Source organism: Larus michahellis, chromosome 19 (genome assembly GCF_964199755.1).
Source record: "Larus michahellis chromosome 19, bLarMic1.1, whole genome shotgun sequence".
NCBI classification, from domain to species: domain Eukaryota; kingdom Metazoa; phylum Chordata; class Aves; order Charadriiformes; family Laridae; genus Larus; species Larus michahellis.
The window spans coordinates 558,254-574,652 of NC_133914.1; the positions used below are offsets into that span (position 1 = coordinate 558,254).

At 43.6% G+C, this 16,399-nt stretch overlaps 2 protein-coding genes across 6 annotated transcripts; one reads left to right on the forward strand and one right to left on the reverse strand.

The window, feature by feature from the left end:
* The first annotated feature begins 8 nt into the window (after positions 1-8).
* ZBTB8OS (zinc finger and BTB domain containing 8 opposite strand) lies at positions 9-6,987 on the forward strand. Of its 4 annotated transcripts, none has more exons than XM_074562882.1 (9): positions 9-343; positions 467-573; positions 1,664-1,845; positions 3,221-3,338; positions 3,817-3,938; positions 4,171-4,253; positions 4,659-4,711; positions 4,975-5,011; positions 5,688-6,987. In XM_074562882.1, the coding sequence occupies exons 5-9, from the start codon at positions 3,866-3,868 to the stop codon at positions 5,772-5,774; spliced, it is 333 nt and encodes a 110-aa protein (XP_074418983.1). In that variant the 5' UTR covers positions 9-343; positions 467-573; positions 1,664-1,845; positions 3,221-3,338; positions 3,817-3,865; the 3' UTR covers positions 5,775-6,987. The 4 variants fall into 4 exon arrangements, with proteins under 4 accessions (XP_074418983.1, XP_074418981.1, XP_074418982.1 ...); XM_074562880.1 differs by having other exon boundaries at positions 12-343; positions 3,221-3,245; XM_074562881.1 differs by having other exon boundaries at positions 102-343; positions 467-588; positions 3,221-3,245.
* A 1,664-nt stretch (positions 6,988-8,651) lies between these two features.
* On the reverse strand, positions 8,652-13,542 carry LOC141733081 (zinc finger and BTB domain-containing protein 8A-like). 2 transcript variants are annotated; one of them, XM_074562877.1, is made up of 4 exons: positions 13,164-13,542; positions 11,103-12,089; positions 9,985-10,154; positions 8,652-9,716 (listed from the first exon to the last, which is right to left on the reverse strand). In XM_074562877.1, the coding sequence occupies exons 2-4, from the start codon at positions 12,058-12,060 to the stop codon at positions 9,387-9,389; spliced, it is 1,458 nt and encodes a 485-aa protein (XP_074418978.1). In that variant the 5' UTR covers positions 12,061-12,089; positions 13,164-13,542; the 3' UTR covers positions 8,652-9,386. The 2 variants fall into 2 exon arrangements, with proteins under 2 accessions (XP_074418978.1, XP_074418979.1); XM_074562878.1 differs by lacking the exon at positions 13,164-13,542 and adding an exon at positions 12,926-13,118.
* Positions 13,543-16,399: the final 2,857 nt, after the last annotated feature.

Consider the following 16,399-nt stretch of genomic DNA (forward strand, 5'->3'; position numbering starts at 1 on the left):
CGCTCGGCGGTCACGTGGGAAGGAGGAGGGTGCTGGTGAAGCTCCCCTGGGAGCCGCCATTTTCCGGAGGGGAAAGGGAGGGCGGCCCGCGCCCCTCGCTCGCACTTAAAGCGGCAGCGCCCCGCGCTGAGGGGCAGGGGCGGCTCCGGCTCCGGCTCCGGCTCCGGCTCCGGCTCCGGCTCCGGCTCCGGCTCCGGCTCCGGCTCCGGCTCCGGCTCCGGCTCCGGCTCCGGCTCCGGCTCCGGCTCCGGCTCCGGCTCCGGCTCCGGCTCCGGCTCCGGCTCCGGCTCCGGCCGGGGTTTGCTCCGGTCGCCATAGCCGTGGGCGGGACGGGATCGGACTGGTGCGTGTGTGGGGCCGAGACCCGGCCCTCACGGCCCTCCCTCCTCACAGAAGTACCCTCAGCTTCCTCTTGGGTTATTAATTGCTTATAATAACTAATAACTTCCCTTTTTCCCTAATTCAGTGCGGCGGTGAGCCCTGCTTGGTATGTAGCTGGTTCTGATGGGCCTGCTGTGGCTATCCTGGTGTGATCAGCTGTGGATCTGACCTTCTGCAGTCAAGGCTTAACAGGTTTAAAATCAAAATGTGTGTTCATCTGGGTTTATTCCCTCAGGGCAGCAGTGGCTTCTCAATTTCAGGCTTCTTTTTGCAACATCCCTAGACACTTGCCTGAAAATAGAAATTGGAAATCCCGTGAAGTCTGTTTCTAAGCCTTGGAGTAGGAACCACTCCTGTTTAAAAGTAGTCTTGATGATGTTACATGCTATCTATAAATTTATCTCTTGCGTTATTCACAGAAGTCTTGGGCTCAGCTGTGGATAAATCTTTTAATGCAGTAAAATGTTAAGAAAGAGTGAGAATGGTTACTATATCTGGAAATCCGGGGAGCTCTAGTCTGAGGAAAATTAATTAGCCTGAAGTTAATCAGGTTTTCCAATTTGTGGCTGTTAGATTTACAAATGAAGGTTTGTATGAAACTGAGCAACTACTAAGATTAGGTCTGAGAATTAGCCTTTAAATAGGGATTTGATACAGTTCTTGCTTTAGAAAAAAACAGTTTTAAAAAAAAGACATTCTGCAAGAAAAGAAACGTGGGAGAACCCTGCAGTTGTGTGGCGGGTCATACTTGCCCTGTATGTGTTTCTAGGATTGAAGCCTTAAATGCAGTCTGTCCTAAGAGAAAACTAGACTTTTTTTCCTAAAGAAAAATCGCATGTAAGGCTACAGATCTTCCTGTTAGATCTCAGGGTTTGGAGGCAATGCAAATTTCAGCCTGCTATGTGATGTACCAGCGGGCTCACTACTTCACATTATTAACAGTATTTTATTATTTGAGGATGCACAAAATGCTTGGTTGTGTGCACAACAATGAGGAAAAAATGTAGTTCTTCCTGGAAAAGGCCAAAGTCCACACTTCTGTAAGGACAGTAATCCCTTGGCTTCACTGCCTGAACATAACTTGTGTCAATTAATGAGGCAAGCGGTGTAGGGTTGAACTCTGAACTTTCCGTGTCTCCCAGTGACAGTTTTGATAGCAAACAACTTAAATGACATGCATTTAATACCATGTTTTAAATACCTCAGCCTGTCTACATGTGTTACGAAACCGCCGTCAAGTGAAAAACCAAACTGAGAGGCAATTCTCCCTTTTCTACTGCAGCATCCCTTGGGAAGCCCGGCCAGGAGGCGCTGGCGGAGGTGGCCATGTTTCCCAGCACCAGGAAGTGAGGGAGCATTGCTCAAGCCCGGCAGCTATGGCAGCCGACGAGAGAGACTACAACCTGACGGAGGAGCAGAAGGCTATCAAAGCCAAATACCCGCCACTCAATAAGAAATACGAATGTGAGTATTTTTAACGTTATCCTGAGTCAGTGTATGTGTGACAGTGCAATTGTGAGGGGGAGGAAGGGGAAGGAAGGTAGCAGGATATGCCTTTTAAGCACATGTGGGGCTTCTTAATACACCAGTATCCTGTGTCTTTAGACTGTGGTATGCATCTGTAGTTGAATTAATACAGATGAGATAGCTACAATTTTATTTATCATTAAGTCTTACCTTGAAAACTTTCCCCTTTCTAGCTATTTCTTAGCAAGACAGTACACTTTTCTACCTTTCTTATACAGGAATTGATATTCAGGAGTGTGTTAGTCTTCTGTGAGGTGTTTTTTCTCCTACATGCACTACTTAAAGATCATTATCTCTCCCTTTCCCCACCCCTGGACTGTCTTCTAAGAACATGTCAAACAAGTGGGCGGCAGCCCAAGGGTTAGCTTAAGGTGCTCACAGGAGACCATTCGGTGTCTGACTGTTTTCTATTTCAGCGGTCTCTGTCTGGAGAGACAGTGTCTATTACTCTGTTAGAATATATATTTTCAGATCTTTATTTGATAGCAGTGCAGAAATACGGTGACATATTACAATAGTCACGCTGTTTCCATAATCGGAAGAGGTTTTATTCTTCTTTTATATCCACTGGAATTTGTTTGCTTTAGAGACTGTTGTTGAGAATCCATTAATAGCTTGTGAATGATCTAAACAGCATCAGAACAGTCTTTCAGTTAGAGTGATCATGGTGTTGTATTTATTGTACATCCTAAGTTAGCTCAGTTTCTCCCAACCTGGTATAGTTTTGCATTTCTCTCATTCTCATAAATGAATATAAAGGATGTTCATGTAAAACTTCATACATGCTTGGGATGTTAGTCCTACCTTATTAGTGAAGATTGCCTTCTATTTTGTATTACATACTTTTTTTTAAAGTTCTCCTTTTTGCATAATGAGTGGTTTTGGGTGTGGACAGGTATATTCTTTCGCTGAGCTGGAAATATTTGCAGATCTCATCCTCTGCGTGAATAATTTCCAGTCCTGCAAGACTTCAGCAAAAACTCTTTACTCCTGGTTAAAGTCTCTTTTTATTGCAGTTAACTTGTAGAAGCCTGTTGCGTTACAACAGCCATACCTTGCACACAGTGCTGTACATGTAGGGCACTGACATATTTGCATTAAATGCTGTTTTTCTGCTTGGCAGAATTAATCCAAGATTCCATCTGTGCTAACTTTTTCTAATATACTGGAAAATAAATTATCACTGTTTCACATCTGAAAATGAATGCAAAAAGTTATTGTTATAACAACGATATCTGATTTCCTTTTTTTAACCCTCATTTTTAAAATATGTTTGGTGATGTCATGCCTTTTCTTTTTCCTTCCCCCTCAGATTTGGATCACACAGCAGATGTGCAGTAAGTTTGGGCAGCTGGGATTTCTCAATATGACAAATGGATTATTTCTTACACTGCTATAAGTCTGGAATACCTGTCGCAGAATGATTGCAGGTGTATACCTTGTGGAATCATGAAAGGTCACACACTGGAGTTTTTGATGGTCAATTCTGTTTCTGCTCTTGGCAGAGCATAGAATCACGTCTGGTTTCTTTTCTAATGTAATATTCCTATGGGGCTTAAGCCTCTGTTATTTGGAAATGTCTTTTGAAATGTCTTCCTTTTAAAACAAATTTCCTCTGAATAGTTCGCTTTTGTAGACATCAATTAGCCATATTAGGAAAGAGCTTTCTTGTTGTCTGGTAAAACATTTATTTTCCATATTCTCCCAAGAAGCTTTCACGCAAACCACAACAAGGGAAATCTGTTGTAAAATTTGTCCAAATGCATAGGTATAGAAAAGCAAGTATTTTTATTCATTCACTTTCTCTGCATTAATTCTTGTGTTCTGATTTCTCACCTGAATATTAGTTTGGGATTTTTTAGTATTTTTTTTTTGTTATGGTCTGGTAAATTATCCATGTCTTTTTAGGCTACACGCCTGGGGAGACACTTTGGAGGAAGCATTTGAGCAGTGCGTCATGGCCATGTTTGGCTACATGACTGATACAGAGACGGTGGAACCTGTGGATACAGTGGAGGTAGAGGCAGAAGGTGAGGCTGCGTCGACTTTTTGTACTGGAACTGTATGAACCCTGAGGGAGAAGGGTACCAACATTTTCAGTCTTCAGATGTAGTTTTGTTGCAGTTAATTAAAATCTAATTAAGCATCACTAATCTGAATCTTCTAATAGTGCAGAAGCTGTACATCTGACGTACTCTTAAAAACGTCTGAGTGTCTTGCTGAGATAATCAACTGATTATCTTCTCTGCTTCAACCATGCAGGACATGACATGTTGTCTCTTCTTTTCCACTTCTTGGATGAGTGGCTGTATAAATTCAGCGCTAATGAGTTCTTTATACCCAGGGTAAGTGTTCTGTTTTGATCTTTTTTCGTTTGTAGGTCGAGGCTATTCTCTGATAACACCATCTCTGAATGCAATGTTACTTTAGGGAAAAAAAAAAAAAGGGACACAATAGATCACTTAGCGCAACACATGGAGAATTGAAAATACCAGGGCAGAAAGACTTGAGAAACAAATTGTTAAGCTTTGTTACCGCAAACTCCAATTATTAGCTGCTGTTACATGGTAGGGGCAGCTCTGCCGCCTTAGTTTTTCGAGTAGCAGTGTATCTCTTTGAGGCTGCTCAGATATTCTGGTTTTACATTCCATTTAGACAGTGGAATATAACCCTTGTAAATGGGATTTACTGAGAATTTATGCCTGAAGACAGATGTTACTGACATATTTCTCCTCTCGCTTTCTCTGCAGGAGGTGAAAGTGCTTTACATCGACCGAATGCAATTCAAAATAAGATCCATTGGGTGAGCTTAAACATTCGGTTGAGTAACGAATATCTTTACTGAAAATGCACGTATTGTCTTCAGAGTCACCACTCTGAAATACCGTTGATCTGCTGGAGTTCACTGATGCTTTCCAAAAAGTGGATTGTGGGCTCCTTTTTTTTTCTTCCTGTGAGGCTTTAAATGAAAGTCTCACTGTCCCATAATCATAATTTGGAACAAGTTATAACATTTGATAAATACTACCAAAATTCCAACGACCTCTCTTCTTTTTGCCTTTAAAGGTGGGGAGAAGAGTTCTCTTTACCCAAACACCCTCAGGTATGCAGTGGTTCATCTGTACATCTTTTACCTTTCAGGGGTAGGATGGGGAGGGATGGTGTCTTTTAAATCAGACCTCTGAGTTCTCGAGAGATCCGAGCATAAACACGTCTGAATGGTATCACAGGCACTAAACTTAAGATCTCACTTTCTGCCTGATTTTTGTGAACGTGTTTCTGACACTGTTGACCTGAGCATCTGATGCTTCCTCAGCACTAGCAAAACTCAACAGTTGGCGTCCTTTTTTGTGATGCTGATAACAGGGTAAACCAGTCTGTATTCAGAATGTGTGCATGGCTCTTTGCTTAGTCAGTTTTTCTTGCCTTTTTTTTTTTCCCTAAGGAATTGCTAGAGTCAAATCCTTATCTCCCTGCCAGCTCTTTAGCTGTGTCATAGCAAAGCAAATGTTGATGTTCTGTAAGAGGAGGAATTTGTAGTATTCAAGAGGCAATAAAATAAGGGAAGAGTTACTTATTCACTATTTGGCCTGGCCAAGTCCTTGCCATTAGTATGCCAATTTTCTTATTCATTGGAACAAATGCAGGTACAGCTTTTGGCGGAGAAAAACCATTAAACTGGATAGCATTTGTAGAAGGTAGTAAATACTGTATTGTTATGAACTGCTACAAGGGATGTCATTTAGCAAATCCATGCTTTTGTGGTTTTTCTCTCTTAGGGTACAGAGGTCAAAGCCATAACTTACTCGGCAATGCAGATCTGTGAAGATGAAAAGCCAGAAGTCTTTGTCATCATAGATATTTAAAGCAAGAGAAGTGTGGTCAAGTGGATACTTGTCATTGGCTGGCAAAAGTCCCTTGAAAACTGCAATCCCCGTGGAAATAACTAAGGAATTGGCCGATTCAACTCGTAAATTGAAGGAAATAGTTGCAGGAGGTGTCAGCCTGTGTTTTGACTTGAGGATGGTGAGGCAGAGAAACACCTGCATGCTAGGAAAAAGAGAACTAGTTGGGTTTTGGGGGTGTTGAGAAGAAAAAAAGAGAGTTTCAGGGGTTGAAAGTCTCTCAGGAATGCTGGCAGTCAGTTTTTAAGGCTGATACATGTGTTGGGTGCTTTATGAACTAAATAGAGAAACTAGTGGGGCTGCTGTCTAAAATCTTTTTGTAGGGTGGCAGGAGATAATGCTCATCTACGTGGTATCATTTGCAGATTTAAGTGCTCTAATTCAGAGGTGACATCTCTCCATCATATCATATAAGAGGTCCAAAATATCTGCAGTGGGTCTGATTTAATGTCGAAAAAATTCTTACTGTCCAAAGCACACCTAAGAAAGTATACCAATTGAAAGAAACCAAACCACCACATGGTCTAGACTACTTTTAGGAAAAAAAAAAACCGTCATGCCAGCAGGTGGTGCTGAATCGCTGTAAATAAATTTCCACGTGAAATCCTAAAGCATGTGATCCTGTACACGGAATCCTGATAGCACCTATAATCACTCTAAAAAGCAGGCGGCTTTGCTGCTGCCGGAGAAGGGGATGGACCAGACTCTGCGGGTTCACTCCCAACTCTCTCACGAAAGCCGATTCTCTTCTTTGAAAAAGGAGACGATTTGAATCAGCTTCCATGTCTTCATTTAGAAAGGACAATATGGACAATTTTTTGATGTCAAAGGATTATGGATTTGAGTTCACTGAATCAAAGTCAATCAAAAATAATAGAAGTGTGTTTTGTTTTAAATTGCAGGACAGCAAATGCCTGTTACCCGCTATTGCTGTTTAACTGAGAGGACACAGTGCGTGAGGGGCGGTGGGTGCTGGCATGACCCCCTTTTTTTAGTGTAAATGCTGCAAGCGCCTCACTTCTGGAGGTGGTGCCTCATTTTTGTTTTGTTGTAAAGTCATCTTAAATAAATCTGGTTTTATTTCCATGTTGTGAAGATTGAGGGATAAAATCCCTTTTATTTTTTGAGAAAGCTTCAACACTGAAATAAAACTTGCAAGTGATGAAAGATTTAATGGATTTGTGTGTGAATGATTTTGGCCAGTGGATTTTTAACACCAATGAATTACATTCATGCTTTGTTCTCAGCTAAGGTGAGCAGACTTTTTTGTAAGAACGATGATACAAAAAAAGTATGATTTTTCACACGCTGGGCTTTCCTCCCTCCTCAGGAGCAGTCCCAGGGCGACAGGCTGGACACAGCTGTGCTGTGGAGGAAGAGCGAGGCCTGGGCCCGCCCGCTGGCGCTGCTCGACGCGAAGGGCTGCGGGCCTTCCCTCGGCACGGCGAACGGCCGGGCCCCGCAGCAGGTGAGGGCTGTGGCGGGCGCCGGGGGCGCCGCCGCCACGGCGGCCCCTCAGGCGGGCAGAGCGCGGCTCCCGCCCCTCAGCGCGGCTTTGACACCTCATTGGCTGGCTGGGTCAGGCGACTGGGAATAGCCAATCAGGCGTCGAGTTGAGGCGGCTTTGTTCTCCACAGAGCCTGAGGAGGCGGCTGCGGCCGTTGGGCGCCGGCGCTGAGGGACAGCGGACGGGGCGGGGGGGGCCTGGCCTTTTGCCCAGCCCTCTAAAATGCGAGAAGATAAATTTATCTAGTTAAAATTTAACTTTGTAGAAGCGCTGAGATGCTATGTGTGTACCATCAGTCACAAGATGTAGTAACACAGTAAAGTCCTCTGCTTTTAGAAATGGTGACAGGAACTTCCTACAAAAACACTTGGAATTAAGTAAGTGTTAGTCATCTCTTTTTTTTTCAATATTTATTAAGTACTTATATAAAACAGGCTTTAAATTCACCTTGTACCATTTCAACAGCTGTGGGAGTGATAGGTTTCAGCTAGCAGCGTGTTTACTGGGAGTCCAGTTCTCCCAGTGCATTACAGGAACACCATGGCCGGCCGTAGTCTCTCACTGAGCTGGGGCCCACTCAGACAATTAACTACCTGAAAGTGGTTAATTCAGAAAACATGCTTAAACTGCAAACACTTCTTTTCTTGCTGTTTTGAGCAAGCTGTGTAGGCTTGCCCTGTTCTCACTTTTCCCTGGGTATCTGTTAATGGCAACTATTGGAGACAGGGAGAACCTTGATGTGAATCAATATGGCTGTTCTCAAATTCTCTACAGGGAATTTTTGCTTGCTTGGCAGTAACCTCAAGCTACAGATCCTGCTAACAGGAAAGGAAACATAGCATCAAATGAGACATGAGACCAAGCAGTGGCTCTTTTATCAAAAGTACCTACTGGGAATGCCATTCTCTGCTCTCAGTCAGAATGTTTCTTCTATATGTTCGGAAGGATTTTTATTTTTTTTGTCACTTTAGTACTGAGCATTTTCAGTTTCTTTAGCAAGCGGAGGTTCTCTGACCCAAATGACTGGGAAAAAAATATGATTACTAAAAAGGCTGAAGAGACTCCAGGATTACAAAGGTTGCTTAAACTCTCAGGGAAATTGTCCTTATAGAACAAATGTTTTTATGCTGACTGTCAAGCAGCTGTTAAGCATCCTAAATTTATACAAGCAGGGAAGCCTTTCCAAAGTAGCTCCATGATCTAAGTCACAAGTGTCCCACTGAAATTAGAGAGACTTGTCTTCTTTATTATCTTAGCATAAGATAGACAGGAGTTTAAGCAAATCTTGCACCAGTCCTGAAAAAAAAAAAAATGGAAAAAACCTGACAACTGTACTTCCAGTGATTGCACTTTATTTCCTTGGAACCACATTAGTGTATCTTGCTTCAAAATTCACAGTACAAAACCACTGCATATCTGAAAAGGCAAACTTGTACTATCCAAGTGCTAGAGATGCTAGGGACACTAGAGATGCTCTGTTCATTATTCTACTCTGTATGGCTGTGTGTAGTCTTTAAAACTAATCATGCTGTTCTCAAATATAAGAAGCAGTAAGCTCACTCAGAAAACAAAGCTCTCGTACATTCTTCAGCAGGAAGAGTTCTACTTGTTTTTTCCTTTCTTAGGAAGTTTCTGAAGTGTATATACATGTTAATTACAGTGTCAACAAAAATCAGGTTTAAGTTTCTTAGCTGCTTGCTTTAGTAAGACTTTTTCAAAGCAAATTATCAATATTTGTTTTTTAAAAATCTATATTGTTTAGAATCTTTGTAGGACTGTAAATAGCTTCACACCTTCATTATGAACAGGAGCTCTGAGCAAGTCTGCTGAAATATAAACCAATTCCTCTAAATAGTTTCTAGATAATAAGTACTTTCTGGATGATACTTACAAGTAATTAAACTGTTGCTTGTCTGGAAGTATAGAACAACTTGTAGTCCATATTTTGCTTCTCATAATATAATTTTAGCATTATTTCATTTTAATTAAAGTAATAAGCCACCAGTAGTTGGTAGGACACAAGTAATTTAATCTTGAATACAACAGTAACAAATACACAAATATATCTACCTAAGATTTGGTTTCACCTTTTCATCTACCTCATCTGCAATATCATCCTTAACATGTCGGACAACCAAATTATACGGTTCCTCCTCTATTGTCTCTTCATCTGATTTCTGTTCCTCCTCCAAAGCCCATTTGGAACATTTGTTTCCCGTGGAGGAGACAGGAGAATGTTCTGCATCTAAATCATCAGGGATGCTGTCAAAATTAGCTTCTGCTAGACACTTATGGCACAGTCTGTAGCGTCTTGTTCCCTGCTGAACAACACATCCTGTGAGGTCAGTTACGTGACGCTTGCATTTTCTGCAGATCAGTTTGCCAGCTTGATGTATCTAAAGAGATTTAAAATTTGAAAATGTCAGCATTCATCCAAAAGCAGGTGGGTTTTTTTTTGGTTTTTTTTTTTTTTTTAGAAAAAGAAAATTCACTCAATCATTCTAAAAAAGAAATTAAAATACAATTTGCCAATTTAAACAATGAATAATTGATGTGCAGCTAGGAAGCTTTTCTGGTATTAGGTCTGGAAATGAGTGAACAGCTGGTGCCAATGATATCTTGTGGTGTTTTTGTCTAGGCTGAACCCCAGCTGAAATTGCCTACCGTTTGGAAGTGGTTGCGTAAATGCTCCAGTCGGGTGAACCTTTTCCCACACGCTTCGCATGGGTACGGTCGCTCCCCTGTGTGACACCGAAGATGTCGCTTTAGGTCTGCGCGGCGTTTCACTGTGTGCGTACAGAAGGGGCATTTGAATCGCATCCGAGGTAGGTCATCTGTTACAGAGAAATACAGGTAAAATGTCAACTAGCAGTAGTCTGTCTTTATGTAGTAGTTTGATTATTTTTCAGCTTAAATAAGCAGCAGTTCATTTTTCCTCTGGTCTGTCATTAAATAGGAAAAATCCCAAAATATAATTCCCCAAACCTAATATTTCTTATGAATGTGTTAAATAGCATTTGATAGTGTTTTCTTTCTTACTCAGGGTATTTTTTAGACATACGGATGATTATAAATATATAGCGATAATATACAGTAATCACATCTGCCTCTTCCATCAGCTAACAGTTCATAGCTTTGACATTTATAATCTTCATGTAATATACCAGGATGCCCAATATCTTGAAATTATGCAATTATAATAAAATATAGGTACATTAGTTTCCAAAGGAATGCACGTCAGAATACACCTGTCAGCTTTACTGCACGCTCTGAGGCATATGCTGTCAGGGCATTGAGAGCTGAGATGCTCTATGTCCTGTGGCCAAACAGTCCTGAAGGTGGGCTGGTTTGGACCTCAAGGGAAGTGCAGCGTCCCACCAATGACAGGACCTTCTCTTGTGAAGGACTTGGGTTGGATTTAGGTTGAATGCCTCTATTTCTGCCAGGTATTGGGGACATTACAAGAGAAATTCAGTCCTTCAAGTCCCCAAGTCTGTTACAGCTCTTTTAAACTTCATTAAACTCCACTTGGGTCCAAATAATCTGCCATGTATTGTTTTAACTTTACATAATGCCTGGGTCAAGCTCTCTGATTCCGGTTCTCATGCCCTGTTCTGGCTGCAAAGTCTCTCATTCCATTAGGCACTATAAGTAGATCAAGAAATAACCTGCAACATTAGGCATCGTTTTGATTTTAATGCAGCTATACAGATTCTCTCCAAAAGATCATCTAAATTCTTCCAAATAAAGACAAACTTTTCAAAACTATATCTACTTTTTACCTTCATTCCAACTACTCATTACACCTAAAATTGTGGGCATTGAGGTGTACAGTTCCTCTGCTTTTAACTCCATGAACTCGGGAGTTCTTGAAAGTTCTTGTTCTAGCTGAGCAACAGACCACCTCTTGGGTATCACTTCTGATTCACAGTTATATCCATAGTTATCGTGATCAACATCATTCTCGGCATCGAATTCAGCTTCCTCTCTAACCCGAGAGATGTGGCCAGAATCGGAGGTGCTGCCACCTCCGCCGGCTCGCTCAGTTTTGTTCGATTTGCACTGCACAAAATCCCGGGTCTGTGACAGTCCGAGGTGCTTTCGGCGCTTTCTTGTTGAGCCCTGTTTTCTGCCTCTTTTCGAGAGCTGTGTCTCTGCCTGCTGAAGAATCACCTGTGAGGACAGGTAGCTGCTGTAGCTGCTCCAGGAATTTTCATTCACTGGATTAGTCTTTTCATCCGGGACTGAACAGGAACGCCGGGGGTTGCTCTTTGCTTTCCTTCTTGACCGATAAAGAGATGGGTGGGCAGGTTCACTGTTCGTACTCTTGGCCGAAAGGCTGAGGTAATGATCCTTTTCCTTTTCATTAATATCCAGCGAGGACTTAATGAACGTCTTACAGACATTAAGAATATCTGTCATCTGCAGATAGCTTGCAGCTGACATTACTTCGATCACATTTTGTCCGGTCAAAGCCAATATGCCTGAATACACGAAGTCCAGGATAACCATGAATGTCTCTGGAGAGAAGACCTCAAAAGTAGCTATTGTCGGCTGGCTCGTCTCCTTTGAGCTCTGCGAAAGGAGCATTTTGAAATAGCCACTGCTGGCAAACAGCACATTGCGATGTGCTTTAAAGACCTTTCCCTCCACCAGGATATTGCAGTCGCAGAACAAGTCTTGCTTCCGTTGTTCATTGAGCTGCTCCAGGAGGTGAAACTGATGGGAAGAAATCTCCATTCCAGTCAGAGATAGCAGGAAGGCTTGCTCTGAAGGAAAAAACAAGTATAATCATGACAATCTAAACCAATGTTGCAGAATCCTATTTTAAAGGGATGAGGTCTATTTTTAAAAACATGAATAGCGTGTGTGTTATCACAAGCCCAGTATATCTCCCAGCTCCCTGCAGCCCCTGCCCCGTGTAATAACATAAGAAACTTAACAACTCTAGAAAGGTGCCTCAGCAGGATTACTGCATATCCTAAAAGAATTAAGATTACATCAACAAAGATGTGAGCAGTTTGCAGACTTCGAAGAACAACTTGGCCCTTCCGCCGTGGGGAGGACCACGGCTACGAGAGGGTCTGTACCTTAAACCAGCTCTCCGGGGGCACGGCCCCAGCCCGAGCACCTCGGGGCCGCACAGCAAGGCGGCGGCGGAGCACCGGCGGCCGCAGCCCGCCCGGCCCGGGCTCCCCCGGCATTGGCGGCGGCCGCCGTCACTCACCCGCCCGGCCGGCCGAATTGGTCGCTCGGTCACCGGGAGCCCGGGACGCCCGACGGCGCCGGATCCGCCCGCCAAGGCGCGGAGGTACCTCCCGGCTCCGCGGGCAGCCGCCCCCGCTCCCGCCACCGCAGCGCCCGCCCGCGCCCCGGCTGGCTGCCCGCTCCCCTCCGCCGGGCCGGGCCGAGCAGAGCCGGGCCGGGCGCGCAGCCCGGAGCCGCCCGCCTTCGCCCACCCCCGGCTGCCGCCCCGCCGGAGCTCCCCGCCACGCTGCCGCCGCCCGCGGCCGGGCGCCGGAGGTGGCCCGAGCCGCTCCCGCCCGGCCGCCCGCAGCCTCCCCGCGCCCCGGCCGCCCCCTGCGCGGCCCCTCTGGCCGCGCACCCGCCGCCCGCTCCTGCTCCCGCGCAGCCCTTTGTTGCCGCGCCCGGGGCTGCAAATGGCGCCCGCGGAGGACGCTGTGCAGCCCCGGGAACCGTCAGCTCCGAGGGGCAGCTGCCAGCGGGCCGCCGCGCACGGACCCTGGCGGCCCCGGGGACGTCCCTGCAGCAATCCGCTCTTAGCCGCCTCCAGCCCCGACGCCCGGTCCGACTTAGCGGTGTACAACACAACCGCCACTCACCGGCTGGGTCCTGCGGGCGGCTGCCGCCGAGCCGAGAGGAGCGGGCGGTGGATGCGGGGTCCCCGGCCCCGCGTCGGGGCTGGCCGTGGCTGAAGGCGACGCGCGGGTCCCGCAGCCCCGAGCCCTGGAAGCCCGAACGTGAGAGAAACAAAAGGTATTTGCTGACGTGGGCGTTGGACAGAGACGCCCGAGGGCTGGGGACACAATTAAAGGGGCAACGCACCGATTGCAGGCGCAGCCCAGCGGCTTCCTCCGCCTGATCGCCCTGCAGTCGGGGCTGCTCGCCTCTTCCCACACCCACATGCTGCCCAGGAGGCCCACTACCTTAGCGCAGACAATGCACTGCTATTGTTAACGGCCAGTCTAGAGATCTTTGTATGTGGAAGGAAGGCGCCACCTGAGTGGGAAATATCTGTAGTTTTATGGCATACGATATATTACATTACTTAATATAGCGGTATTTTTAGAACAGGGAAGTTCTGTATTCAAACAATGGAGATCATCTTAAACCAAACTACTGCACGTGGGAGTGCAACACGACAGATTGTCCATTTTTTTTCCCTTCTGTGTGGAAAAAGAAAATCAAATCAGGATGCCTGTTAGAAGAGAAGACACTTCCCATCTTGTGCCTGTTACAGGAGGCACTTTCAATCTTGTTCCTCAACATCATTGAATGATTTTGAGAAGGAACCTCTGCGGTCATCTGGTACAGTTCCCTCCTCAAAGCAGTCTCAGTTAGAACGTGATAAAAGAACAGTTCCCATTTGCACAGTAAAAAGTGTCAGGTCAGAGTATGGCAGAGAACTTCGTTAGTATTTAATTTAGTACAACAGCTAAGCCAAGATATGGAAATCTTTCCCCTGACACTCCTCCCAGTTTTTCCTTACAATTATTTTTTATCCTTGTTGCTACTATGTTTAAAATTCTTGATGCACCAAATAAGACGCCTCTCTGCATTTCAGATGTTAAATATGATGAAAGGTTATGCTAACTCCAAGGTGGGAGGTTTTTTAAGTGAAACAGAATAGAAAATACCTAACTAAATGGTATTATAAGCTTTTCTTAGTAGCTTATTAAATTATACCCATCATTCAACAGACATACAGACTTGGTACAGATTTATACCTAACGGGAAAAGTTCACTGAAATTCTGGAGGCAAGGACTGGATGATTATAAGCTCCTTTTCTTCAAAACTCAACCTTCTGGCCAGAATTAGAGAAATTTGCTTCTATTTAATTCTCGTACATGTTGCCTTCCAACTAATAGTAACCTTCTAATTGACTTCTGACTTTCTTGAGATGTTCCAGAAAAATCAAGAAACAAGCATTGGAATGCCTGTGCTACAATATTGAACTACTCTTACAATTCTGCTGTACTTATTCATGTAGAAAAAACAGAAGGACTACTGAATTAACTATATGTACTATTTTTGGATTATAATTTATCTTTCTCTACCTTGCAAATCGTTAGGAGTCCCCAGTGCCAGCTTGACCAGATCACGTAGATACTGGCCTCAGCAGTTTACTGAAGTAGTTCCTTATGAATTTGTAAACTCATTAAATAAACCCTGAACACATGTGCTTATTCCAGTCTGACTTCTGCTATCTTTAGCCTCAAGGCTTTGATTAAAATATAATTTTTAAAAGTCTTTTTTTAGGATAAATTCAACTAAACAAGTTTAGTTTAGCTGTAATCCTCACTTAATGCAAATCTGGAGACTGCTCACCCTCAGCAGTTAAGGTTTTAGATAAACGTTCAACTATATGGCATTGTTGTTATGCTGACAGATGCTAATGATTGTCAGAGGGGGATCCTGGGATCCGGGCAGTCATTGACTCAGCTGTAGACAGATGGTAGGTCAGGCATTTTTTAGCTAAATCAAGGTCCATTTAAATAATAAATGGGGCTGAAGATAGTGCCATTAGCCCCTGTATAGGCTATCTGAAGTTCAAAGCCAAGTATTTCTGCAGACTAAGAGATCAAAATATAAGAAAGGTAGACATTGGCATGGCTAGGTAATGGGATAACCTCTGACAGTGACCAGATGCTTCAGGGAAGAAATGTAGTATTCCATAATTTTATATCGAACAGAGATTTTTTATATCATTGAAAAATTGAGAGAGATCCCAGTATCCTGGGGGATGGAGCATTTCTTCTGAAGAGCCAGGAGTAAAGGAACAATGATACACGTAGCAGTCAGTGTCAGTCCTCTGCTAGAGACCTGTGGACTTAAGAGATATTTTCAAAGCTCACACTAAATCAATATTTTTGCTTTTATTTTTTTTTTTCATCTCAGTTCTTAAGAACTGGAATAGAGTATATACCAAAAGGTTGGAAGGGGAGATTAATTCTGAAGTTGTTTTTTGGAGTTTGCTTTTTTTTTTTAATTAATTTGGAAAAAAAACCCCAACCAACAGTTGAACCTTTAAGATAAGGATAAGTGTCATTTTTTGGGATAGTAAATAAAGAAGTTCAGATAATTTGATGGAAAACAAAAAAATGGGACATGATGTGAAGGAGAAAACCATATCAAGTATCACACAAGTCATGGGTTTATGTGGCAGATAGAATTCTGTAATACCTGAAAAGGAGGAAAAAGAAATGTTTTTTAATTGAATGTTTCAGCCTTTGAAAGGATGGCAAGATAGTTGCCAGAAAATAAGGATAGTTAAAGGTGAGACACTGAACAGAGGATGAGGAATCTATGTCTTCACTCTTGACCATGGGTTTGTGAACACAACGATAAACACAAGCCAAGCAAAAAGAGGCAGGCTTTCAGTGACAAAGGACAGGCAGAGGAGAGAAAAGGATGAAGACATTAGGACTGCAAAGAGAGCAGAGATATAAAGGAGGAACATCTGTTGAACCGGACATCCCTCCAGTGTTAGTCAGATGAAACAGGGAACAGAAAAGCAAATGACAAAAGAATGATGTATTGAAAACCAGTGAATAATCAAAACATGCATTAAGTAGTATTTAAGAGCATTCAAAGCAACATGAAGATGATGAAAGAAGTACAAAGAAAAAAAAATAGCAAAAACCAATTTGACTGTTGGTCACAGGGGAGCTGTGAATGTCTGTAGTCCCACCTCCCACAGGAAGAAGGCCAGCACCAAGACCAGATCAGCCATGGCTTTGTCTAGCCAAGTCTTGAACACTTTTAAGAACAACCACCTCTGAGGCTGCTTTCTGAACAGCCCGTTCTGATGCTGCACTACAATTTAAACCTGTCAGA

Bases quoted from the DNA above. Each gene is read 5' to 3' on its own strand.
- LOC141733081 (XM_074562877.1), bottom strand. From the start codon at position 12,060: ATGGAGATTTCTTCCCATCAGTTTCACCTCCTGGAGCAGCTCAATGAA. The intron at 10,155-11,102 runs GTAAAAAGTAGA...TCTCTGTAACAG, and splicing joins AATGAGTAGTTGGAATGAAG to ATGACCTACCTCGGATGCGA. The intron at 9,717-9,984 runs GTAGGCAATTTC...AAATCTCTTTAG, and splicing joins TACGCAACCACTTCCAAACG to ATACATCAAGCTGGCAAACT.
- ZBTB8OS (XM_074562880.1), top strand. From the start codon at position 1,758: ATGGCAGCCGACGAGAGAGACTACAACCTGACGGAGGAGCAGAAGGCT. The intron at 3,246-3,816 runs GTAAGTTTGGGC...ATGTCTTTTTAG, and splicing joins GATCACACAGCAGATGTGCA to GCTACACGCCTGGGGAGACA. The intron at 5,012-5,687 runs GTATGCAGTGGT...TTTCTCTCTTAG, and splicing joins CTTTACCCAAACACCCTCAG to GGTACAGAGGTCAAAGCCAT.